This window comes from Chamaea fasciata, unplaced genomic scaffold, assembly GCF_029207755.1.
Source record: "Chamaea fasciata isolate MVZ Bird 193981 ecotype frontalis unplaced genomic scaffold, bChaFas1.0.hap1 SCAF_8, whole genome shotgun sequence".
Taxonomy (NCBI): domain Eukaryota; kingdom Metazoa; phylum Chordata; class Aves; order Passeriformes; family Sylviidae; genus Chamaea; species Chamaea fasciata.
Genome location: NW_027094093.1, coordinates 6,749,473 through 6,775,764, shown reverse-complemented (window position 1 = coordinate 6,775,764; position 26,292 = coordinate 6,749,473). Strand labels below are relative to the sequence as shown.

The following is a 26,292-nucleotide window of genomic DNA, read 5'->3' as shown; positions in this document are numbered from 1 at the left end:
GATGATTAATGCTCTTCCCAGCACAAGAAGCCTCACTTGATTTGCCACCACCCTTCTGGTGCCTGTGCATTTCTGCTCCTCTCCAGCATCCCCTGCTGCAGGATGCAGATAGCACCGTGGCTTACAGCTGAACAAGGCTCCAGGACTTTGACAAATAACAGGTTATGAAGCACAAATTAACACTCCTGTTGCTTTTGTTCTAAGATAACTGTGTTTCCTGAAGTTGGCTTAATGGCTGCACTGTTGCCATTGTGCAAAAAACATTGTTTTAAGCCCGCAGAACTGCTGAGCAGTGCACACTGAATATTTCACTGTGATAGCTGCTAACCACGTGTGCAGCAGCAGCCTGGGCTTATTGCAAGCTGCAGGGTATTTTTTGTTAGCTTCAGCAAAAATCAGCTGAATATTCCATAAATATTAAGGACACACAAAGGAAACAACACAGAAATACAGAATTAGCATCTCACCTATCAAAATAATTTTTTACCAGATAATGAAAAGAGCACGAAGCTGACGCAGGCTTCTGCATCTGGATAGTGGTTACAGAGTCTCTAGTTTAAAGGCATTTATTTTAATAATTCTAGGCCTAATTATGCTTCTCTTGAAGTCAATGGGGAAACTCCTGCTGAGCTCATGGGGACAAGAGGTTTCCAATTCACTATGGAAGTCTTCAGCAACACTTAAGAAAGCTTAGTCACAAAGATTAAAGACAAGATTGGCACATATAATTTCTTTAAGGGTCGCTTCCCAGTTACACACACCCCCCACCCTCCCCCGCACCATTTAGGACTCTAATCCAGAATAATCTTATTGAGCATTGCATATGCAATATTTTCTAATTCGACTTTACTGCAACCAAAATATTGGCTCAAGGAGACACTGCTTCCTGATATTTTCAGGTGGGCACCAGTCACCGAATGAGAAATGTGGATCTGTGCTTTATTTTCTGGCCAGCTACCATTTTCTATGCATAAATACTGACAGCTCCACAACGTTTCTTCTCAAGTCTACCCAAAGAGCTCTAAGCTCATGGAAAAATCCCTGTCTGATCAGCATTCATGTTCCATAAACCATTTCACACTGCTTCACCAAGAAGTCCTCTCAGAGGAAGGTCACCTCTACACCTCTTTTAGAGAGGGAAAATTGGATTTCCCTTTAGAATGGCTCTGCAGTGGGATTAGGTTACGAAATGGATACTCCCATCAACACACAAGATTGGATGGCTCAGCTGTTAAAGCTGCTTTTGGCTCCTTTTGGAGAGCACTTTTGCTGCTTTCTGCATGAATAACATAGTTGGCACCACTGAGTTCTTTGAGACTGCATCCAACAACTCCTCACTCTGGTGCCCTCCAACACCCACCAGTGTCCACGGGCATTTATCAGCTTTTCACCATGGTCACTGCGTCTCCAGTACTGAATTCCTCTGGAGGATCCTGCTGCTATTCTGATTCTTACTCCATCCTGGCTGCAGGAGGACACAATTCCCTTCCTACAGGCGAATTAAAAATTGACAGCAGACATTTTTAGTCTGTGTTTTCTAGTTTCAGCCTCTTTGGTCACTGACATTTTAGTAAAGTCTGCCACAGAGGCTGAAATGAACCCACCAAATCTTAAACCTCTCCATTCTCTACAACGTGTGCAGTGACCAAAAATGAGGAATTAATATTTACAGTTAGGGCTTCCAAAGATTATTTCCCATAACCCTTGAAGGATACACTAATAACTGATGGGCTGAAGGAGACACATGAATTCCCCCAAAGTGAGCTCTTTATTTTAGTTCTTTATGTCAGAGCTAAATCACCATCCCTTTCTCATATCAGTTTTATAGTGGATCACTGAGCCATTCAAAGCCTCTGCTCACAAATTGCTTCTCATCAGCAGGATCTGGTCCTTGCCAGCATTATCCCAGGACCTTAACAAGCTTCCTCAAAGAACATAAATCTGGCCAATGAAAACTGAGACAAAAATGAGCTTTTGCAAATTTTGACACATCTCCCACTTAGCCACAGCAAAGTAGCACAGACAAAAATCTTAGTTATCCTTAAGCCAACCTGTAATGCTACACACACAGAGTCCTTGGAGGAAAACACCAGACTACAGAAAAAAATCTGAAATATAAAGGCTGCACCTTGCAAGGCAAGATCAATTATTATCGTGATTTGATGTATGTTTTCAGTTTCAATGATGCGGATGAAGTGCGTTGCAAAGTAACTCTGGAAAAACACCACTGACACTACAAAAAAAAAAAAAAAAAGATGTTGGGCCATCAAGTCTGTATTTATGTGTATCTTCTACTGCCTCACTGCCTCTGCAGAGTGAAATGTTGGTAACTGCAGAGCAGGGATGTGTGTACCACCATGCTATGTTAATAAAGTGCTCCTTTAATTATCAGTAAGCCACAGCTTGGAGGCTGCTGTGGGAAACCAGGACTGTAACAGAGTGTGACAGAGACTCCCAAAAGGACAAGCACAAGTTCACAGCAGGGGCCTTGAATGTGGAAGGAATGGGATGGCAGCAGGGTCCCCGAGCCATAAACAACTCACTAATGCTACATTATTGCTTGCTAGAGGAATGCAGCTTTAAAATATGGATAAAAGTGAGTTCAGGGATAAAAAAGGAAATGAAGCCGTGGTGAGGCCACATGCAGAGGGCTCTGTCCATTTCTGGGCTCCTCAGACCAGACAGACATGGAGCTCCTGGAGCAGGTCCAGTGGAGGGTGACAAAGATGAGGAAGGGACCAGAGCATCTCTCTTGAGGTCAGGCTGAGAGAGCTGGGGCTGTTCAGCTTCTGGAGGAGATGGGGAGGAGCCTCATCCCTGTCTGCTGTAAATACAGTAAATATAGCAAATGAGTCTGCAGGGATGTGTGAGAGGATGGACCAGGCTCTGCCCTGTGGTGCCCAGCAACAGGACAAGAGGAGTGGGCAGGAACTGATGCACAGAGAGTTCCACCTGCACATGAGGAAGAACTTCTTTCCTGTGCAATGATGGAGACCTGAGCAGATTTTCCAGAGAGGTAGTGGAGCCTCCCTCACTGCAGATATTCCAGACCTGTGCCACGTGGTCTGGGATGACCATGCTGGAGCAGGGAGGTGCGACCAGGTGACCCACTGTGGCCCCATTCTGGGATTCTGTGAAAAAGCCTCCAACATATGTAAAAATTATTATATATAGATTATTATATATAGCAAATTTAACTACATTATCATGAAGCACTGGATAAATAGCAACTAGTGGAGCACGTGTTTGGGCTAGTAAACACATAAAGATGTCCCCAAATAGACCTGAGTGAGGAGAAAGAAACCATCAAAGTTAACTTCACCTTCTTCCTGGCAAAGAGGACACCAACATCATAGTGCCCCACATGAGGAGCTCATGTTGCTGACAACTCGTAATGACGCCTCACTTTCCCTTTTCAGGAGGACCATTAACACCAGAAAAGAATCAGACACTAGAAAGCTTATTATATCTGTATCATTATCAGGAACAAGCTCTTATAATTAGATAATCTGGGCTGTAAGTGCCTGTATGATCATAATTGGCCCGACAATAATTTTTTCAGTAGGCTGTTAGGACTTTTGTTCGAGCTAAACTAACAAATTCCTGGCTTTGCATATGCTGGGTGTGTTTCTTTCACCCCCTCTAAGTGCAGAAAAGGTGTTTGGGTGGGTACCCCAGCCTGGAGGAACACATGACAGGGCTGATGATGGGTAGGGCAGGTCCAGCTTTCTGTTTCAATATAACCCAGAAGGAATTCGTTGCAACATTCCTTTACCTCAGAGTCAGATATGAAACCTATCAGGAGGTAATTTGCCCTTGATTAAGAATCACCAGGAAATTGAGAAAAACAATAATTAACTAATAACGTAAAGCTCATTACTGAACGGAAATGTACCCAAATCTCAGTCCACAGTCTCAAAGGCAGAAAGCAATTCCTGAGGAAAACTGACATTATCCTGTGGCACTTTTTTATTTACAATAACGACAACAAGGAGAGAAATACATCCACTTGCATGATACAGGCTCCAGTTTACATGGGAAACAGCACAGAGCACTACCCATAGCACTGAACTCTGAAATCTCAACTGCCACAAGCTCAAGGTTTGATGAAAAGAAGAAAAAAAATAGCCCATAAAAAGCCATCTATCTGGCACATAAATAACAGGGGCAATTAACTAGGTGGACCTTCTGTATATCTCAGCAGAAGACAGATTTAAAATGTCCATACTCCATGTGAAGGTATTTCTGGATAAAGGATTGCCACAGAAAATGGAAAATAAGAGCAGAAGCTTTATCACCCCAAGGTCAACATAACTGTATGTTTACAAAAGTTTAAGAAGTGCCTCCCTCTCTTTCCCTACAGCAAACTCAAAGAAACAAAGTACTCAGCGGCTAAGAACCCTCGATGAGAGCTGTGAAACCCTTGTCTGCTCTTCCTACAAAGACAAGGAAAGGAAAAAAAAGAATCTTACTGTACAACTCCCAGCCCTGCAAACAAACCTCTCACCACCCTCAAGCACCACACCAGCACTGCTATAGCACTCCACAATTAGTAAGTACTTACAGACCGTAAGTAAGTAAGGTCGTCTGCTTTTGCACAAGATTCACACTATTGGATTGAAACAAGTGTCTTTGTTGGTCTTCAATTTGGCGGGAGCACCCTCTGAGTGATCTCCCTATTTCCCTGGTTGATTCACCAAACTAGTTATCTTTTTATTTTTTTGTCAACTGCGTAAATCTTTTTCTTTCTAGAAAGTCTTACAGGCATTTTTAATGAAGAACGGAGAAAAACCTTTCACAAATTTCAGTTAAAATTTCTTTATGTACTTTTTTTCCTATGAAAAGCCATAGAAATACAGAGGAAAATCATAACATTTCCTTCTATTCTACCTAAACTTTGGCTGTTTTCTCCACGGGTTATCTTCCATGGAAATATAGATGTTTTAGATACCTGTTCCCAGTCTTCACAACATCCTTTAAGTAGGCTGGGCTCAAACTGCTGATTCTGCCTTAACATTCCCACATTCCTGCTTCAGGATTTCTTACCAAAATTCTGCAGTGCCTCTGGGCTGGGATAGGAAAAAAGAAACAAACAAACAAACAAAACAAAACAAAACAAACACACAACACCCAAAAACCCAACAAAACAAAACAAAAACACCACAGGAAGACACTTGTTTTTTCCTTCCACTTGCTCTCTTTTTTTTTGCAAAATTTCCTCAGATGATGCTTAGGAAAGGTTTACAAAAGCAGCATTTTTTTCTCTCCACACATATTGGATTTATTGTTGGAGTCCTCTCTTTCTCAATGCCATCAAAGTGACTCATCCTTTATGAAATTCTTGAATCCATTCATCAAAATGTCATCCCCCAAAACTGTTTCTTGCCTGCTTGTGCAGGATGCAACTACACAGTCACAGAGAGACTCAAAAGGGCTTAGGAAATTCATCAAGCTCCAAAACTTAGGCAGCTCCTGAACAAGACTTACAGACCACCTCTAACACAAATATACCCACTGAAATGTCTTCCAGTTACAGTAAAAAGGCACAGTTCAGTGGAATTTAGGCTGAAAGGCCAGCCACCCTTACCAGAGTGACACAAAACCTCAGCAGGTGAATGCACAGTACAGGGGGTGGGGAAAGTTGTCTGTGATTAAGGGAGGGTATGAACAAACAGGCTTCAAACAAAGAAAAGCAGGAGACCCACTGACCATTTCTGGCCCTCGCTCAGATGTACTGTACTGCCCAAGCTGCCAAACAAAACAGCCTGTGCTTCAAACCCTGCCTGAAAATCGAGGCAGTGGGAAGCAGCTGCCATGAAAAACCTTGCATGGTTCTGACACTGCACCTCATTTCTGATTTGAGACTACCTAGAATGGGCTGAAACCCCCACGGCCCATTTCATGTTGTCCTGTCTCAACACAGGCACAAAGGTCAGCAAAGTCATAGATCACTCCCAGAATAAGGCAGGAGAACGGTTCAGCTTCATCACTTAAAATGCTTCTCCAGATGAAGTGGCAGGCAAACATGGGGCTTCTTTCCAGGGCCATTTTCCCATTTCACTGTTCTGCAAAAACAGCACCAGAGCCTGGTTTGTGCAGCAAAACTTGGTAGGAGCTTCCCAAATTTTGAGGAAGCAGGTCCCCAGGTGAGCTGCTGGCAGCCAACTAAAGCTCATTCTTGATCCCACTGCCCAAATTTGTATTGAAGGAAATAACTTGCCAGAAAATCACTGAAGATGGAACTAAAGTAATAGCTCCTCAGTTTCAATAAGCTGGTTAGAGTTCTACAGTGTTTTCTTTTCTCATAAAGTCTTATTAATGTATAGTACATTACTGCACAAATTGAATGGAGTTATGCCTTGAACCTACATCTTACACTAAGGTTTCAGCACCCTTTTTCCCCTCGAAAATTTAAGAAGGATAAGCAGATACCGGGTGAAAAATTCCTCTGTGAAGAAAAAACATCTTTTATATCCACACAAAATATAAGGACTGCTTAAGTAATTTTTTCATAATTTAAATTACCTCTTGCATTAAAATATCAATATTTTGCAGCACTAAATCTTCAAACTTTCATTCAATCAGTAAAGACGGTGAAGTGCGAGAACAAATTCCCTGAAAACCTAAATTTGGATCTTTGGCTGCCCACCAGAAATGCAGAGCCTTCCCTGAGACACCACACACACACTCAGCTGCACCTGACAAAAGCCCGGGGTGAGTCTATTCATCAAACTCACGCACACTTAAGCAGCGAAAGTCCCCAGCAGCTCTCGCTCCTGAAACCAGAGCTAGTGCTTTCCACCAGGCAACCCTGAGCCTGATCCAATCCCAGGGAGCAGCCTCACACCCTTACAAGCAGATGCATTAGCAGAGCTGTGACTTGCTCTCTCCTTTTAACAGCTGTTGTGGAACAAATCCCACGTGCCTACAAGGGGGACGCGCCGCTCGGATGCCGCGAACTCTCGCGTCTGCCTGGAGCGGTATCACTAACAATAAATCATTTCTGTTTGAGATTCCTGCTGACCTTCAAGACACCAGCTGGTGCCCTGTGCACAGCACACATCTGCAATCTGTGTCCAGACTCCTGCTCAGTGCCAGCACCTCTCCCATTTCCAGCCCTGGAAGAATTCTCCAGCCAGTAACACATTATAGAAGAGCCTAATGACTCTGTCTTCCACCAGCAAATGGCCAACAGGATATAACAGTCAGGAAAGACTCGGTCTTCATACTTTTTATACTCTATACTTTTTATATCCATTCACATTTAAAATAGTTGATCCTTCTTCTCTTGTGCAGCTTCTCATTCTCATTCCCCTCCTATTTCTGATCTGTCGTAATCGCCTCTGTATTGGGTTTATGATGGAAAAGTCTTTCATTTCTCATTCTTAATCCTGAATATGTAATGGGAGAACCTGGGGTGACAGTCATGTTTTCTAAGAACTGGTGTTTCTGGTCCTGGCAATTTGGGAAGCCAGAGCTGGCAGCTTGGCTTTGAAGGCTCAGCCCAGTGAGACTATGAAAAGTAAACTCTAATTACTAGTGATTTCCATAGTTCTGCTTTTCAGTCTTGAGGATCCTGAACCATTAATTACAGCATCTCAACACAGTCAAGGTTCTGAAGAGCAATAGTTTATTGGCCTCTCTCAGTTACTGTGTGATCCCCACATTATTGTAACTCCACCATTTTCCAGGTCACAGGGAGAAAAACTTCAATTCTAGAGCTTTAGAGAAGTCATCAGAAGAAAACAACAAAAGCCTCCATCAAAACGCATCAGAATGTCCCAAATAATATTCTGCTACTACACTTTTAGCAAGTGTAAGGGGAAGAATTGCCTTTAACTTGTGTTTTCTTCAATGTGATCTGATTAGAGCTATTCATCTGCTGACACATAACCCAAATGCAGAAACCAGTGATTTCTGGTGGCTCAAGGACTCAAAACACAGACAGTAGTATTTTTCCTTACCTAAAACCTGTAATTCCAATAACAATCAATTCTACAGTGTTTCAGTGGGGGGTTTCGTTCTTTTCCAGGCACTGGGGTTGAGGAGTACACTGTGACATCAGTGGAATACAGCTGCCCTGGGCTCTGACAGTGCAGAGGATGGGAAGAGAAAAAGCCACTGTCACCAGCTTAAGCTGCAGGGGGGGTTAACGTGTGGTAATCAAAATACCTGCCTGGATTTTGGCCAGTGCACAGCTGGAGCTACAACCCTCTCTCCTCAGTAAGCAGCCTGGGAACTGCAAATTACCGTGGTGGTCAAGGTCTCGGGTTTATATCTCTGAGGCAGCAACTCCATCAGCACAATTATATCACTCCAGTGCCAACTCCAAGGAAAATGTGCCACCAGTCTCAGCACCAGCATGTCCTGGAGCACATAAATGTTAATTAGAGGCCTTTTTTTAGAAATTATGAGATGCTCTAGTCCTGCACAGTGTGAGATTTGATGAGATTAGAGCACTGGGTGGTACAGCTAATAAATCAGTTTACTGTACAACCTCATTTCTTTAATGAAGAGCAAATACCTGAGCCTTAGTAAAGCAAGAGTCCCAGGTGTACACTTGCTAACCAAAGTGCTGGATTTAATTTTTTTTTTTTTTTTGCATTCCTCCAAAACAGGGAGCACTGACCTGCTGCTCATCATTAAAGAACCCTCTCCTGTCAGGGGGTCAGCGCCGAGCGCAAACTTTGATGTCAGAATTAAAAAACACTGAAGAGATGAGTGGCAAGGCCATTATGGCAGAATAACTAGTATAGTTTTCATAGGGGAATAACTTTTAAAAGCTGACAAGAGCTGTCAAGGTGTCAGGCCTGGAGGAGAGCCAGCACAATTAACATACCCTAGGCTTCAATCTAGTAGACGGGGAGAAAGCAGGATTTATTTTGGACAATTATAAGTTCATAAATGGAAGTGTCGGTTCCTCTGTAGAGCACCAATTAAAGCCTACTAAAGGTCAAAACCCCTTACAGTTCCTGTCATGGTAGGCAACCCACTACCATTATTTTACGTTTCAAGCAATTTTGCTGTCAATGACAGCAGTTACAAATGTAACTGCGAGAAAATATTTTCCTTCGCATTACACCAGGCAGTTTACTCCGCAGAAATCACCTGTGCTCCCAGAAGTGACTAATATTTTAAGATCAACTAGCATAAGATTTTTATTATGAGCTCTGTGGGGTTCATATATTTATTTATTTATTGTTTTTCTGAACTGCACACGTGTGAATGAGAGTGCAAAGAGCTCAGGAGGGGATGCCATCCCACTTCTTCACATCCTCCAGCTACACAAAATCCAGGGAGTGACAGGCACCGACTCAGGGTGGCTGTTGCAGGCCTGCAGCCACTTCCCATGGGAATATGAGCTCTCCCCTCCACAAATGTGAGGGCAGACAGGGCACTGCTCCCACCCCAGCCACCCGTGTTCCCCTCATTCTAACTCTTCATCAAATCTGGCACAGCATGCACAGACATTCACTTGTGCAAGGCTCACCCCAAGAGTCAACTGAGCTTGGAAATTGCTTCTGGTTTTCTTTACTTCCACTTAAAAACTTAATGAAAAAAAAAATTAAAAATCAGAACAAGAATCGGCTTTGCGTCACCTGAAGACTTGCTCACAGTGAAAAGAGGGACGCTGCTCGAACCTTGGTATTATTCTCAGTTGCCTTGTTGACAATAAATCACAGGTCAGGTATCTCCAGGTCAGATGCAGCTGGAGGGATTTGCAAAGGAGCCCATCCTCTCTATACACACCCACAGGGGAAGGCACAGAAGCTCCTGTGAAGCAGGGGATCCCCAGCACTCAACCTGAAACTCTTCTCCAACAGGGACGCACAGATGGATTTTTACACTTATGCTGAGGCAATAAGGAGCTTCCAGAGCCAGCGCTTTTTTAGCTCACGGTATTTTCTCTATTGCTGAAGGAAAATGATACAACACTATTTTTGCCTTGTTGATCTTCCTGTTAATGGAGGCACAGAATGAGTCATTTAGCTACTCTGGCTTCCCTTTGTTCACAGCCAGGCAGGTGTGCAGAGCCAAAGCAAGATACCCGAATAGCACTTGGAAAGAAAATCTGCCACCCACAGAATCATTTGGAAAAGACTAGCTATCATTTAAGACATTATCTAGCATTATTTAAGTAAAATAAACCCTCACGTCATCATCATCTTAGGCCATTTTAAGGCTACCCAGATCCCACCATTAAAAATCCTATTGCTCATTAAAAATCCTATTACTCCTCGTAATGAATGCTTTGCTTGGACATTCACTCCTCCTCACTCTGATTCTGAATTTTTTTTTTTTAAATTTAGTTTAGGAAAAAAAAGTAAAAGGATCCTAAAATAGCCTCAGGTATATAACATATGCCATGAAGGAGTTTTGGCATGGGATGGATGGACATCTGCTTCTGACCTGACCTACTTTTAAGCATCTGAGCACAAAAAAATCTCCTTGTAAATATTCCTGTAGAGTACTATGTTTAGCTGTTAATCCCCCAGTGATTTCACCTGCCCCTCAGAGGCTTTTTTTTTTTTTCCTCTCTTTGAGATCCCAGCTGAACAAAGTTATCTTGGGTCTGGCCACTTGTGGGTGTTGGTCACAAAGGAGTAACTCAGACCAGAGCTCCCACTGTGCCACACAGACACCAAGTGCTCAGTGAAGCGGTGCCAGCCTTGCAGGCAAAGCAGATGTGGGATCCAAAACACGTTCTCTTATTCAGCGAGCACACAAAGCTCACATCTAGGCCATAAAATTTATCTTAGATGGTGTTTTTAATGTATTTCTCACGATACAACCCATAATTTTTAACCAACCCTATACATTAGGCCGATACGAAGGAAAGCGTACTAATTGGGTATTCCTTAGAAATGCAATACTGTGGGCAGAAAAAGAGGGAAGAAAATGAAGCAAACAGCATCAGCAGCATGTGTTGTACTCTCATCCAAACAAAGGGGAAAAGAAGGATTCATTAAGAAAGAAATGAGTTTTGAAATTACCCAGAAGAAAAGTCTCCTGCTGGGGCTGAGAAGTGGGACTGTAAAAAGAGAGATAAGAGAGAAGGAGAGGTGGCAGCAGGCTCTGCCTCACAAAACAGAAGAAAAAGAACCATTCCTGATAGCTTAGGGCTTACTTAGCAAAGACAGTGAAAACAACTAAGGATGACTTTGATAAGCACCATTTTCATGCTTCATTCCCTTATTTTACTTTTTTCCTGATTTGCCCCCTTTGTGAGTGTTAAGAAAGTCTGCGATAATGATCCCTAACCTCCAGAACTGCTGTAACCCTTCTATACCATCCAATCCCTGGCAGTCTCTTGCTTTGTTTCCAGCTCTTGTTACAAGCAATTTGTAAGAAGCAGATATGTCGCTGTGTAGTTATAAATCATGTAGCACAATAAGATCCTGTACCAGACGTGGCATACAGATGACAGTGCAAGCAAGCATTTAACACCTATAAAATAATAATAAAAAATAAAAAAGTTTAAAATAAAATTTAAAAATCAGCATTAAAACAGTTTGAGGCTTTTTATTAATTTTTTTTTTCTTTTCAATTTTGCTGGATTTCAGTGCTGGAAAAGGGAAGGTGAGGTACAGGTGCAGGGCTCATTTGTGTCCTCCCTTGTTCTCATTATGTATATCAAGACTGCACACCACGACAACAGCAGCAAGTGCTATCAGAGAAGCCAGGCATTTCAAAGTAGTTACATTAATCATGAATGAACTTGAATTAATGCAATTTATAATTTATATTACAGTATACCATGGGTCTCTTGCCAGTTCTAATTTCAGAAAAGATGCCAACATACTGTTGGAACAGACAAGTCAAGGCAAGAAGGATTTCTGCAAGAGGGAGGCAGTCACGTACAGTGCTTGTATTTATACAGTCTTCTGCAGATTGAGTGCCTTAATTTTTTTTTTATTTTTTTTTTAATCATTCAACCAAAAGACACCCACACTTCCAATCATGTGTGATGCTGAACCACTACTCCTCTGCCACACATGGAGACTTTGGGAAAAACTGAGAAGTCCTTTACGTAATCATCCAGGTTTGTCAAGAGGATGTTTGTCAAGAACAGGACTTGGTGCAAACACGGACAGAACCAGGAGGCATGACTGGAAAAGTGTTTGGTATCCTTGAGATGAAGGAAAAGCCTCAGCCAATCCAAAACACAAACAGGACAAGGCAGGGGCACGTCTCTAACTTTCCTTTTCATTGACTCTTGAAATGTTCTCAAGCCATGGCTACTGCCTGGCTGCCAGCAGAGGAGAAAACAGACGCATTCTTCACCTCCTCTGTCCCTTCAAATGCTCACCTCATTTTTATTATATGCCTTTCTTATTTCATTCCTTTGCAGTGTGAGGGTGGGGAAGGCTTAAATTCGGAAGCCACTCAGACCCCTCCTGTAGAGCTGTTGTTGTAGCACTAATTAAAAACCCAAACCGAAACAAGAGCCAACCAGCAGAGGCTCTGCAGCCAAGACTGCATGGGGAAAAAGAGAAGAGAAATGCGAGTTCCTATTTCAGCCTCCACTGAACAATATTAGAGTGCTTTAGGAACTTGAAGACATTCCTGTGCAAGCTGCAATTAAAATATCCAGGAAAAAAAATTAATTACTGATTCTAGAGTAGCATTCCTGTGCCCAATAAAATCTCAGTGCTTGCGCCTGCCCAAGGCTCACAGCCTGTCCTGCAGGGCACCATCAGGAGCTCACCCCTGGCCCCAAGATGTCCCCTTACCCTGCTGGCCCCAGCTGCAGGGTTTTTTGTGGGAAAACCCCTCCCACTTCCATGCAGTTTGTGTTTGCCTTGTCACATCTCCTCACGAAAGGCAGCACTGATTGCAAGCCCGAGATTCATCAACAGGTCAGAGCCTACCACTAAAAAAAGAACAGGCTTTTTTTGAACTGAATAGAGGGCTGATTTTGCAAGGATCAGCAAAGACTGCAATAGTTACCCTAAGGATGACTGTGGTCTGCGCTGAAAAGGTTGCTCAGTTCTTCCCAAAGAAGAATAAGCTCTCACATGGAAACCAGCATGCACAAACTGCAGGGCATGAACTAAAATATTAGCAGAGCTCACAGAGGGCAAGAAAAAATACCCTGAAGCTCTTTTTTTTCGGTGGCAAATAGGAAACTACAAGGTGGCTTCTGCAGGATCAGGCATAGAGTACTAACCACTGATATCCACCACTTAATTGTTTTAGCAAATTAGATCACCTTGTAAGAAATTATTTACCTTGAGCAGTCAGAATTTAATATACTACTAGGAATGTCTTCGTTTTTCCTTCACTTTCTTTTTGATCACTTGAAAGCTCAAAACCATGGATTAACAAAACGCTTTTCATATTATTCATTACTTACAGTTAATCTACAGTTTACTTTCAGGACAGCAGTGGAACTGCACCTAGAATTTCTGAAAACTGCAGAAAAGGTATTCCTCTGACTGGTTTGAATTTTGCAGCCATAATGAAGTTTAAATTAATTGTGGAAGACTGACTCTGTTGAAGCATAAAAGAAAATAAAAAGCAGTTCTTCTTCTTGTAGGCAATTGCTTAGCTAATCTATTGCCTGATACAACAAAGTGAGTGATTGATAGGTAAATCATCATCTGATCGCCATCCTTTACAAGTTTTTAATCATTTCTCCCCATCAAAACACTGTATGTCAAAAAATGCATTACAATACACACGATGCCTCAGAATAATGAACCAAAAAACTTTTTTTTTCCTGTCTTCAAGTCCTAATTATTGTGTCCATTCCTGTCTTACTGATGAACAGAGAAAAGTATTTTCTTTTGCAATAGCAGCCAAACAGCAGAAACCTGATAGATCCTGATATGGTAAAGCAAAGTTTAAAATTAGCCCCAAGTTCTGCTAACTTGCATGCAGAAATTTTCATGGATTGATTTAAAAAGACCAAGTTGGACTGAAATTTATGATTAGAGTTTCAAATAAAAGGATGAACCACACAGCAGCATAAATGCATGCCAAGGAAAGGAGCATGCAGGATGTATAGAGCAACCAATGTTTCTTCCTGTACTTTACTCCCTTCTCCCTCCTGCTTTGCATTGATGCTGTAATTTTTTTCCCCTCACTGAAGTGACAATCTAGATTTGGAAAATAGTAATAAATGAACAATGTGCAGTTGAAAAAAAGCTGTATTTTTTTTTTTTTTTTTTTTGCATGAAACTTTAGTGTTAGTGATTTATTGGGATATGAGGCTGATCTGGATATTCTGAATATTCTGAAAAGGACGGAAATGAGAAGGCTGCAATAATTCAAAACCAGGAAAAAAAACCAAACAACAAACTGAGGAAAAATGCTAAGTTTCTTATCTGAGGAAGGGCTGCCACTGGGTAAGGCTCCTCCTGCAGTAAAGAACAGGCTCCTCATGGAAACAGCAGTGTCAGTGCATGGGGTTAATATTCTGTTTGCAGGCTATTAGTGGGACAGATGGGGTATCTACTCCTCTACAGTAATTGTGTTTGCTCTAAAAACAGTTCTTCAGGAAAAAAAAAATAAGTCAATTAGTTAATCAAACATTATTACAGAATCAAATTTCCCAAACACGAAAACAGAAAAAGTTACACAGTATCTTTTCATGGCAGGGACGTAGTGATATGTGATTTTTTTGGTAATGAGAAAACAGAACACTCTTTGGCAACAAAATTGGATTTTGCAGGATTAATACTTTACTCAAAAATATCCTCATCTAACCGGTCAGTAAAAGTTTTGAGCTAAAGAATGCCTAACTACTCTGTTACACTGATACCCACCAAGAAGCCAAGTGCCAGGATTAAATTTTATAGGCAAAATAAAAAAAAATGGAAGGAAAACAAATAAATTTTTGCCTTTCATCCGGGAAAGAGCGTGCCAACTTCCTCCCTAAATATACTGAAATATTCATAAAGAACTTATCTATTTAACTTTAAAATACATCCTGTAAAGTGGAATAAAGAATCCCACTGGCAGCTGCAGACAGAGCAGCCAAACACCAGGGGACTGCATATCCTCTTTTCCTCAAGTTTTCCAGCTCCTGGTGATTTTCTCCCCCCTGTCCACACCAAACCTGACCCCAAGCCCCCCAGCACGTGGTGGCAGAGGTGACCTTCAGCTGGGCAGCCCACCTTCCTAAAAAAGGCTCCCCTTGGTGCCATATCCCAGAGGAGTGAGATCCTCAGTCTGGCTCCCTCCTTTGTGGGCTCCTGTCATGCTGGCACTCCTACCTTTCTCCTCACAGGAACAGCAGAAGGCTTTTTGTTTGTTTTTATTATGTAAAAGAGTTGAAAAAGGAAGTATCAAGGCTATCACAAGGCTCAGCTCCAGTGATCCCAGCAGTGCTGAGCTATAATTAATAGACCTGCTGATGACCCTGATTAGCATTAATGCCAGCACAAGTGCTTAAAACTTTAAAGGAAGCTTTTCACTAAGAAAAACCAAAACCTGAAAAAACCCAAAGAACCACCAATCCAACCACAAAAGATCGTTAAATCATTCAATCTTAATGGAAAAAAAGACAAACCAACCTGGAATACAGAGCTAGAGCAGGGAGTGTTTGGGAGAAGAGGGGCTCATTCCATGGTTGTATGTGCATTACAAAACATACATGCATATGAATGCACAGCTGAACATTTGTTTGTGCTCCCTTAGTATTTAAAAAGGCTGCAAAGATGAGTATGTTTTCCTGAGGGGAAAAAAGAAATATAGAAAGACATGGCAAGTTACATTCTGGGAAAGCAGTAACAGTAAGAAAGGACTTCACAAGATCGATTCAAACACAAATGTTTAAATTTCTTCTATGCTTGGGTAGTTAAGACTGTCTGCCCACAAGGACACACCAAGCTGTAACCCTCTAACATGAGAAACATGATTAAATAAGAGAAGGAATATAAAAATTCCTCATTCCAGAAAATTCAGCTGGAAAAAAAAAAAAACAACCAAAAAAAAAACAACAACAACAACACCACCAAACCAAAAAAACCTGACTGCTATATTGAAAAAAATAAGTCACTCAGCCTCAAAGAAGAGAAAAAATATAAAGAGAAGAAATACTGAAATGCATTGCAAATAATTATTTTCACTTGCAAGGAAAATTGTTGAAACTCTTCAGTTTTTATCCTGCACTACTACACCAAAGTTCTGGAAATACTGCTCTAGAAGACAACAGGTCCTTTTGAGAACCATTATTTCTACATTTCAAAAATTGCATACAACACCTTGCCTCTGGCTCAGTCCAATTCCTACAGCTCCAGGGGAAAACAACCTGCAAAAAGCAGGGCTGAAAACAAAATACAGCATAAAATAGTGCTGGCTCTCAGTGAAGAGCTGATTTCTGTGTAACTCTCCCAGTACCTGTGCCATTTCCCTGCACACAGACACGAGCCCCTGGGCTGTGCCAGAAGCTGCAGTGCACCCTCTCCAGGTGCCACCCAAGGAAAAGAAACAGTTTTGGTTTTTTTTTCAGAGGGAACAACTCTGCAATGAGAGCTTTTAAAAGGAGCTGTAATGATGACTACAAGAATTCGTTGCTTTGTTTTTAAACTGCAGGCTCAAACAAGTGCTAACATTCAATTATCTCTGCTGGGAATAGTGGCATCCCAAATGGGCTACATTGCTCTTAATTTATATCTTACATTCCTCATAGCTCATAGGAGGTACAGATCTAGTAAAAGGATGGGAGTTATATTATTGTTATATCTAATCACACCTTTCCACTTCCAAACTTCTTGTTCTCTACCCATACTCCACAAAATATTTATTCAAACACATGAAAGTTATTCAAGTTTGGACTTGTGACTGACTAGAGGCTGATATTCTCTAATGCCAACAGAGATTATCTCCAGCTTCTTTTGGCACTGGTGTCAAAGAAATGTGCAAAGAAAAAGATGTAAGGAGAGGAGAAAAATGTGGACAGGAGAAATCTGTGTCTGAAATTGGGAAAGGGGACAACTACTGATTTAGCCTCCCTGCATAATTTGTGCATTGCTCCCTGCATACAGCTTTAAATACTTTTGTAGAGCACAGACATCATTTTCATCCAGAGAGAAATGACCTCAGATTCTGTGGGGGAAAATTCCTGCTTCTAATTCACTTAATTGATTGTCTTTTCATCTGTGGATGCAAATAGATTAGGGCTACTTCTTTTTCATCTCAGCTTTAGTTGTTATTGTTGTTGTTTGGCATTTGGAAGAGTCCTGCTGGATGGGCGAAGAGCTCCCAGCTCGAATGTGCTGCTGTGGTATCAGGTGATTACACAGGCAGGGGCTTTCAACCCTTCACAGAGCTCCTCACAGAGATGTAGGAAATACTCTACAGAGTCATACACATCTTTTTAAAGCCCTGGCATGGGTTTCAACCCCTGTATTTTGTGGGTTTAGACCATCGTTATCAAATAGCAACTGCCTCATTAATACATGAAATAATAGCATTTCTGCCTTAGTTACTCATCTCTCTGTACTCATTTTTGTCTATTACTAAAGACTGCTTGCAAGCTGCTGTTCCTGGAGTATTTCATAAAGCCTACAGATATGCTCTCCAAACAATACTGTAAAAGCTAAGACCAGGAAAACACTAACAGAAGCAGTGGGGCTCTTGAGACACTAAACTCCTTCAAGTCCTAGGCAATAAAATTGGATTTACCCTAGTCCTGTGCTTTCTTTCCGGACTGCTCAGAAGGTGTTCATGCTATCTCAAAGTGGGTGTTCAGAAGCTGTTAAGACACAACAAATCAAAACACAACCAACACCTGACAGCACAGGGCCCCCCAGCCAATGCAGGAAACCTAGATAATAAATCTTCTGGTTGAAATCCTGTAAATTTTCTGTGCTGGCAACATTTGAACGGATGGAAAGAAAATCTCCTACAACAGAACTGAGGTACAGGAGCTGTTAGGAACATTTTCTCTGACAAACCCTCCCATGGCTTAGATGGTGTGATAACAGACTGCACAATTAGGATTAAATATGGCTTTGCAGAAAAGCTGGGAGAGAACTCATGTCTAGGAAGAGTTTTCAATCATTAGATCACATAGGAACTACTCCCTGGGATCACTGAAACCAAAGTGGCTGCACACACAACTGTTCTTGGATAGTGGGGAGCTCTGTACCTGCCCAGTATTGTAAAAAGGTGTGATAGAAGAAAAAAGAAAAAAAAATGAAGCAAAATGCAAAGACAGGTTACTAGTTCCTCTCACCTCTACTGAACATCTGGAAAACTTCTGCCAGTGATGAAGGAAGTCTCAGGACAAAATCAGAGCATTCAACAGTAGCACCTGCCCATGTCTCCTGCAAGCTTATTAAAACTACCCCCCAAAAAAAAGCATTTGGTATGAGGTTCTTGAAAACAGAGCAAATCTGAGTGAGCCTGGGCTGCAGTATATGCTGCCTGACACCTTTTACACCCAAAATATGGGAAGAGGAATGTTTTTTCTCCATAGGTCTAATAGAAGCCACCACAAAAAACATTTTCCAGCAGAATAAAACTCAACATTTTATCTCAGGAATCAACAGTTTTATTTGCATTAATGAAAATTTTAACTTGGGTCAAACCAGCATCCATATAATTTTTTTTAATTTGAAAACTGTAATTTTTTTTTTTCCTAGCAGGGAGATTTGACTAGTGAATGTAGAACAGAGGAAGAGGATGGCTCCCTGTGTTTCACCAAACACAGACACACAGACCCTCTGCAGAAGAGATGGAGAGGCAGGATCTGCCAGGCTCCATCAGAGGCTGGTGCAGTGCCCACCCCCTCCTGCCCAAAGCCATGAGAAAACAAGAATTACCACGTGAAACACTGGGAAAAAAAGTTCCTGACTTCAGCTTCAAACTCAATTTTTCATCAATACTGAATAGAGGAACAAGGACTGCAGCCTTCAGGTTCTCATTAGTTCAAAGTGCTTCATAGCACTAAAAAAATTAATAAATATAAATCCTAAGTGAGGTCAAGTGGGGAAGACCCTGCCCATATCTTCTCTTTTCCTTCTGTCCATCAGTGATGTGCTGCTGTGTGAACACAACAGCTGAAGAATCAGTTCCAGCTGTGCTTTAGCTAAAACTCATGATAAACAGCTACAGGATGCAATGAAACTGCCTGCTAATTTCATATCTAATAGATGTATCTTTCCCTCCAGCTTCTCACAGATTGCTGCTGAGGTCCACATCTTCACAGCTCTCCAAACTAAATCTAACACTTACACTGACAGTGTAAATTATGGGCTAAATATAAATACCAGTGAGAGAGAGAGAGAAATGTTTCAGGGAATAGCGCTAAAGAAAACCAAAGCAGATAATTATTCTATATAATACAGATATAAAACATGCGATAGCTGATCTATGTTCACCCTGAGCAGAATAACAGGAAAAAGGGAGATTCAATTAGATAAAAAGCAATCAATCCAGAAATCACATGGTTATATGATTTTACCAGATTTAAAAAACCCAGAAAAGGTACAGAATAATTACCAGTGAAGTGGCCAATGTAGGAATTTTCTGTATGTTATCATTACATATCTCTTTCAGGGGAGTCAAGATGCATTGTCTTCCCTTTTGAATTAAATAGATGTAACCCCTCTGCAGATCAGGATGTTACCCTGGGATGCATTGCCTCTCTCCTTCTGCTTTTATCTCACCAAAGACACACAACTTGGAGGTAAAGTGATACAATGTGGTGACAGAAACCTAAACAGTGATGCTTTAAAGCTAACACACAGAAACCTTTCATTGACACTTTTTTTAATACAGTGCATTGAAATTAAATCATAGCTCATTTCAGAACTGTACCTCCACTAAATCAAGTAGTCATGGCCTGTTCCTGAACTGTATCTGCACTAAAAGAAAAAAGTTTACCAAGGAGCATGTCAAGTTTCTTATGCACACCTGTTGCAAAAAATCCCGGTAAGTCATGTCTGAAATATACCACAGCATTTATGTGAAAAATTAAACTGGCAAGAAGGAAATTATACATTTAAAATTTCAATCATATTATTTACTATTATTCATCATTCCTTGTTCCTCCTCACAATTAAACTCTTCAAATATCTCTTTCTTCCCACCTCAGAATTTTTGACTGTAAAATCTCCACGGTAGGATTTGTTTCCAAGAAAACAGTGTATTCTGCTTTCCAGAATCTGCAACTGAGGACAACTCAGTTGTGATTTCCCAGCCCACCTGAAGGACATCTCACTTCATCATCCTATCTGAAACTAAGTTGAAGTAGTGAGCAGGTTTCTCTTACCTGTTTGTGAGCATGATCATAAGAGTTAATGTGATTGTCAAACTCCTGGTGTTTATAGTACTGCTTGTCACAGAGTTCACAGTAGAAGTTGGCTTTAAGGTCCTCCAGAGCTTTTGCTATTGTGTTTTTCTTCTCAGCATAATCCTGGAGGGGGGCAGGAAAAAGTAATTTTAGTTTTGCCTTTGATGCTGCGAATGGATTTTGTGCTCGGCAGTTAATCATATTTGTAAACATTTACATACCTCTGTAACTAAAAGCCTTCCCATATTTGCTGTGTTACACTGCACATATTTACTGGATCTGCTGCGAGGCTGAAGATTTGCACACTTCAGTTTGCTATACAGTTGCCAGCTCCCCTTCAGGGCTCTGTCAGAGGCTAGAAGGATTTCCCTGGGTTCTATTTAAATACAAATATTTATCATGCTGAAGGCTATTTTCCAGTTAATTTTGATCCAAGCCTCGCTCCTCAATAAAATACCCAAGCACGAAGATACAAATGGCAATGATTTAGTTACAAGGCTTTTACAACTAAGTTTGCTTACTAAAAAACACCCAAAAAACCCCAAAACAAAATTAAAGAAACTACTAGATCCTTCCTGGATGCCTGTACATATGAAACATGAGGAACAATTTCATAGCTGAGATGTAATTAATATCTTAATCACTTTGTGTTTGTCATCCCATATCAGGACACACACATCTCTGTTTACCGTGCATTAGCCATCACACAACTCCTGCTTATCACTTATGAGAAAATTACATACAAGATTTTTTTAATTCCCTAAATACACTGCTGGTAATGTGGCCTGTTGTGAAAGAGCATGGAAATGGTCTGTCATGTCAGATTAGGGTAATTCCAGTTAAACACTGAACATGGATAACCTCAGTGCAGTGGTTCCTGCTTCTGACAAGTCTGTCTGGGACAGAATCTCAGGTCAAAATCCCAAACATGTCAAACATTGTTTAACAAAATAAACCCCTCGGATTTGTTTCTCCAAGTTTCCTCACGGTGAGTCCTTTGGTTCAGGCAGATTAAGGTAAAAGATAATATTGTAATCAGAACATCCAAAACTGAGTTAATTTGGGGAAAGAGACTGTATTTGCTTGCCGTTTTCACAGCTGACGACTCATATACTTCCAATATATTTTGGGGACTTTAAAATGGAAAATTTATGTTCTTCAGATTAGAATATTTTCATAACAATGCTGTTTATTCTCAAGAGAGAGGAAGAGTAGTCATAAAATTAAAATTATATCCAGAAAGTACTTATTATTTAAAGTAGCACTTTAATTATAATTCAGCATGATTGGACTGCCAGCAAACACTGTCAATTCATACCCAAACTGAAGTACTCCCTCACCAAAATTTTGTCCATTAATAGAATTGCACGAGTCACTTCAGAGTGGTGCTTTGAATATTGGCTGACACATGACAAACTCACACATTCCTAACACTTTTCTACAACGATATTTCATAAAATCCGTTCTGTTTAAATCCAAAGTGAGCCAGCATTTTATTTCAAGAAATAGCAGTACTATACAATTGAAAATACATTTATGCACTATGGAAATTTCACCTGGAAACTCCGCACTTAGCTCTTGGTATCAACTAGTAAAAACTACAGGTTTGAAACCACTTCAAGTATTTCCAGGATGCTACGTATGGAAAGCAGTGGAAATAGCACAAAGGCCCCAAGGAGATGCACTCCTTTGAAACACTTTAATAGTAATTCTTGTAGTCTACAAAGGGAGGACACCTAATTTGGGTTTATTAAAACATGAAAAAGAAAAATCTGAATCTGGGGCATTACTGGAACTCTGGAACACTACTAAATATCATATATCTATCTATATATATACCCACATAAATATATATATATATGAGGAGAGTCAGTGTGATGGATCCTAAGACAAGAACAGTGAATTTAATAATAATTTTTCATAAAGATCTTACACCAATGCTATTGATTAACCCACCAGCAAACTTTTCTAAGGCTTCCTAATATTGTGAAATACCTTGAATAAAGTTATGTACCTTCACTGGTAGTGTCCTTGACATAAAGCACCCTTTTTGAAACAATATACCTTTTTCATGGCAAAACCTAACCTGAGTGCAGTTACATTTGGCATGCCAATGCATATTGATGAGGCAGGGACACTGGAACTCCATGGAAAACTGCAAAGGATCTTGGGGTTTCTATCACTAAATTCCTTCAGCTGGAGTTTTTTTTTGGGCACAGGGTTACATTTACATTACAATAGCACATCAAAGTTTCAAAGGTGAGTAAAGAATGGCAACACATCTGAATTAAATGCAAGGAGATGGGAGGGAATACAATAATGGGGCTCAACCATGCATGGAGAAGGGACTTTGAAATGACAAAAACCAGAAGTATTTGACCTTGGGAACAGATAAATGGCTGTATTGGTTCAACCTTGTAAACCTGTGCAGGATTTTGATCTGTACAACTAAGGAAAGTGACTCTTAACTAAGCACCATTCCCTTTGCCTTGCACCTGCATTCTGCTGGTTTCAGCTGTTGCACAGTGGAAAAGATCATAAAAACTTACATTTATTCCCTTTGACTGTGTCATTGCTATGTACAAGCACCTCTACCACGCCTTCTCTCAGGTATTGCTCCCTGAATGACACAGTTCTGGTTTATTCATGCGTTCCTTACACCCAGGCCACCCATCACCTCTGGTGATTCTTCCCAGTCTCCAAAGGAAGATCCAAGAACATGCTACAGCACAGTGCCATGCACAAATCCATTCAGAGTCTGTTTTCTACCCTCTCCCTTACAAATATTTTTTTTTTTTAAATCATGATGCAGCACTAAACTAACACATTTTTACAACTCCTTTATCACCCAGACCCTTTACTGCTGTACAGCATTTTGCAGGCAGATGTTTCTATGCAGCTACTAAACTCCACCCAGCTTTGAAAATTTCCCATTTCTCCAGGGCTTAAGGCAAACCTCAAGACTTCAGCCTGTTGTATTTCACCTGCAGACACACAAAATCCCCTTCAGAGCACCCTTAAAGGATGGTGTTCAGGAGATTCCCTGTTGCTGTGGGATCCCCTGGGCTAGGCTGGGACTGAGACAACTGTTCCTGCTGCTGGCTGGCACTGGGAGTGAGGGAAGGCTGATTTCAAGGATGAGCAGAGGCTGGAAACAGGAGAGAGGCTGCTGGTACTCTGCTTGCCCGGCTGCTACTATCGATTTTGCAAGGAGTGCTGCCTTGGCAGGAGAGGCTTTCCCCATCCTTGTCCATATTGATGAGGGCTAACTGCCCAAAAACTGACAGGAAAAAATTACAGTCCCTGGACCTTGAGCAGTAGGAAATGGACTGCAGACAGAAATAACCTGGAAACTTATGGAGAGGAATATTCCTGGAGTAGAGCAGCAGCCAAAAAGCTCACTTAAACTGGTTAAATATGATCAAGCTTAGTTTCATTTTCACCAAGATTTGCAAACCGTCCTGCAAGTTTTAAAAGAACTTTGAATTATGATTCAGCCTGGTCATAAAACTCAGAAGTGAGTGTCACTTAGTTTCATTATTTTTTTTTCCTGAAAGGCATATTATCTGAAAGCCTACAGCCATAATTCACTGTAGCTATTTTTCATAATTTATATGAAAGATCTCTAATAAGTGATTCTATCTATCAGCTAGCTTTATTTCTCTAAATCCATCTTCTCCATCTTCCAAAGCCTTAAAGCCTGTGCAAATGCTACTGCAAACATCTGATAAATTGGATTAAAACCAGGCTTTATTCACAGAGGGGCTGTCACAAACCAGACTGGACTTTGTGCTCCCATTACAGGAGAGAGAGAGAGAGAAAGAAGGGAAATTACAGGAGTGCTGAACTCTTCACAAAGATAACTTTGGAGAGCTCACTGGATCCCTCAGCCAAGGAAATATTTTTACGGCCTGCACTTCAAGCTCATACTTCTGCTCTCTGCAGAAAGGTCAGCTAGACCAAAAAAAAAAAAAAAAAAAAAAAAAAAAAAAAAAAAAAAAAAAGAATGTGAAATTATAATACATTATCTATTCCATGGTGATTACTAGGGTGAATATTCTCACTTCACAATAAATGTGAGCTCCTTTTATTGCAGTAAGCTATTCTGCATTTACTGTAGCCTTAAAAGGGTCAGGCCTGCAGTCCCTGCAAAGCAAAATGTATTACAGAAATAAACCCCTTCTTCAGGATAATTTACTGATACAGTCATCCCAGAGAGGATTAGGCTGCTCTGGTCTGATCCTCTGGATTAGCGCCCATTAGACGTGACAGATGTTCCACTGTAACCTTGTTTCACAAAAAATATTCAAAGCATTTTTTTTCCTGTTGCAATAACTAAAAGCAAAATTGTATTTTAGACATTTGTAAAAAAAAAAATCAAACTAATACTCTTGATTTGGCAAAACTCTGCATTAGCTATATTTATATGAATAGTTAATTAACTGTGACATCCGTGAGCACAATTAACAAAAGAATCCTTAACTTCTGGTATATTTACTTGGTATTATAAAGACAGCACAAAGAGGCAGATTTTGTGGAATAAAATGCACAATTTACTAACATCTCCTCTGCTATCAATCTGGGGATTACTTGGTACATAGAATTTTTTTTAATATCTTTGCATAGCACTTTTTTGCCTCATGTAAGCAGTCTATACATCATCCACTGATGCACTTGAAAGAATAAATAAAAAATAGGATGCATTAATAATATTAGTACAGTCTAGTAAAAAATCTAATTATTTATAAGCTTCCTGTCCTCATCAAGGCGGGGAGAGCAAAGCAAAAGGTGGTTAGATACATGGATCAAATTACTCATTGATCCTGACAAATTCATTTCCAGGCGGTGCAGAGGGAGTTCCAGTAAGGAGACTTACAGCTGACTGGGAAAATAGCTACCAAGAAAACTGTCAGGTCTTTTTGATTACCTTATCTGAGACTTCCCCATTAGCTGTGAGAGGTGATGGCAAACTACAGATCACAAGGCCACAAACGCTCTTTCCTTGATCCCTTTTGACATTCTCCTTTTGGGCAAAGGTATTTCCAGCAGTGCCCCCACTGTTTCACTGCACTGGGTGGGGATGGGCCCAAGGAAGGAGTGGTACCCTATATCAATTGAACATCAGAGGCTGAAAAAACCCCACACTACCTTTATTTTTCCTTCAAGACAACCTGCAGACACCCAGTTCTAGACAAAACACTCCTACAGGAGAGCTTATCGGTATTCTGCTGAAAATGCATACTTGAAAATGCTGTTGAAGACGTGCAAATTATTGCAAAACTGGTTTCTCAGCTTCCCAATAAACACACAGACAGTTCTTCCTGTTTGGGCAAACGCCCTGGCATTAGGATAAATAACACAGTGAAATTAGAATGAAAAAGCAAAATTTATTCCCATTAGTGCTGTTTGCTTCCTAAAGTCATCCTAATTCTGCAACACCACGTTTGCTGGCCATACACCTATTAATGCAAACAGCTGAATCCCACGCCCCCTGCACTAAATGGAGCGAGACAGATGAGAACAGGGCCTGAGCTGGACTCACTGGAGAGCAGAGCAATGCAGAACAGTGTCCTGCAATGGTGAGACTGAATTAACCGGAAAGGAAGCTGACAACGAGGCAGCAATTCGTTATCAGATGTGTCTGTCTCACTTACTTACTTGAAGCACTTGTAGTGTATAATTACTTTTAACTGGGACTCGTAAAATCACTTGATTGGGTTTTTTCTGCCATTAAAACTAACTGTTGGGCACAGGCCTGTAGAATTATTTATTTATCCTGGTGCTTTATCAAACCTGCTTTCAGGCAGAGCAGGCACCTCTAAGGGGAGAGTGCTGGCCACACATTTTTGCCTGGGAGGCTGTATTAAGAAGGAGCTCTTTATCAGTGCTCATGGAAAAACACATGTCTAGTTCTATTGGAGAAAAATTTATCAACCACATCTCTGCCACTGATCTTTTGACAGAGAGGAACTGAAGGGGGCTTTGCTGTAGAAAGGAAAGATGGTTTAGCTCTAGATATTATCTCCACTGAATGTTCATCACTG

The 26,292-nt window shown here is 40.9% G+C and overlaps 1 protein-coding gene across 1 annotated transcript in view; it reads right to left on the bottom strand.

The window, feature by feature from the left end:
- ZNF804A (zinc finger protein 804A) overlaps positions 1-26,292 on the bottom strand; it is a 148,422-nt gene that overhangs the window by 16,498 nt on the left and 105,632 nt on the right. The window contains exon 2 of the mRNA XM_066189510.1: positions 20,228-20,371. Coding sequence (XP_066045607.1) covers positions 20,228-20,371 — 144 coding nt within the window. The remainder of the gene's footprint in view (positions 1-20,227; positions 20,372-26,292) is intronic.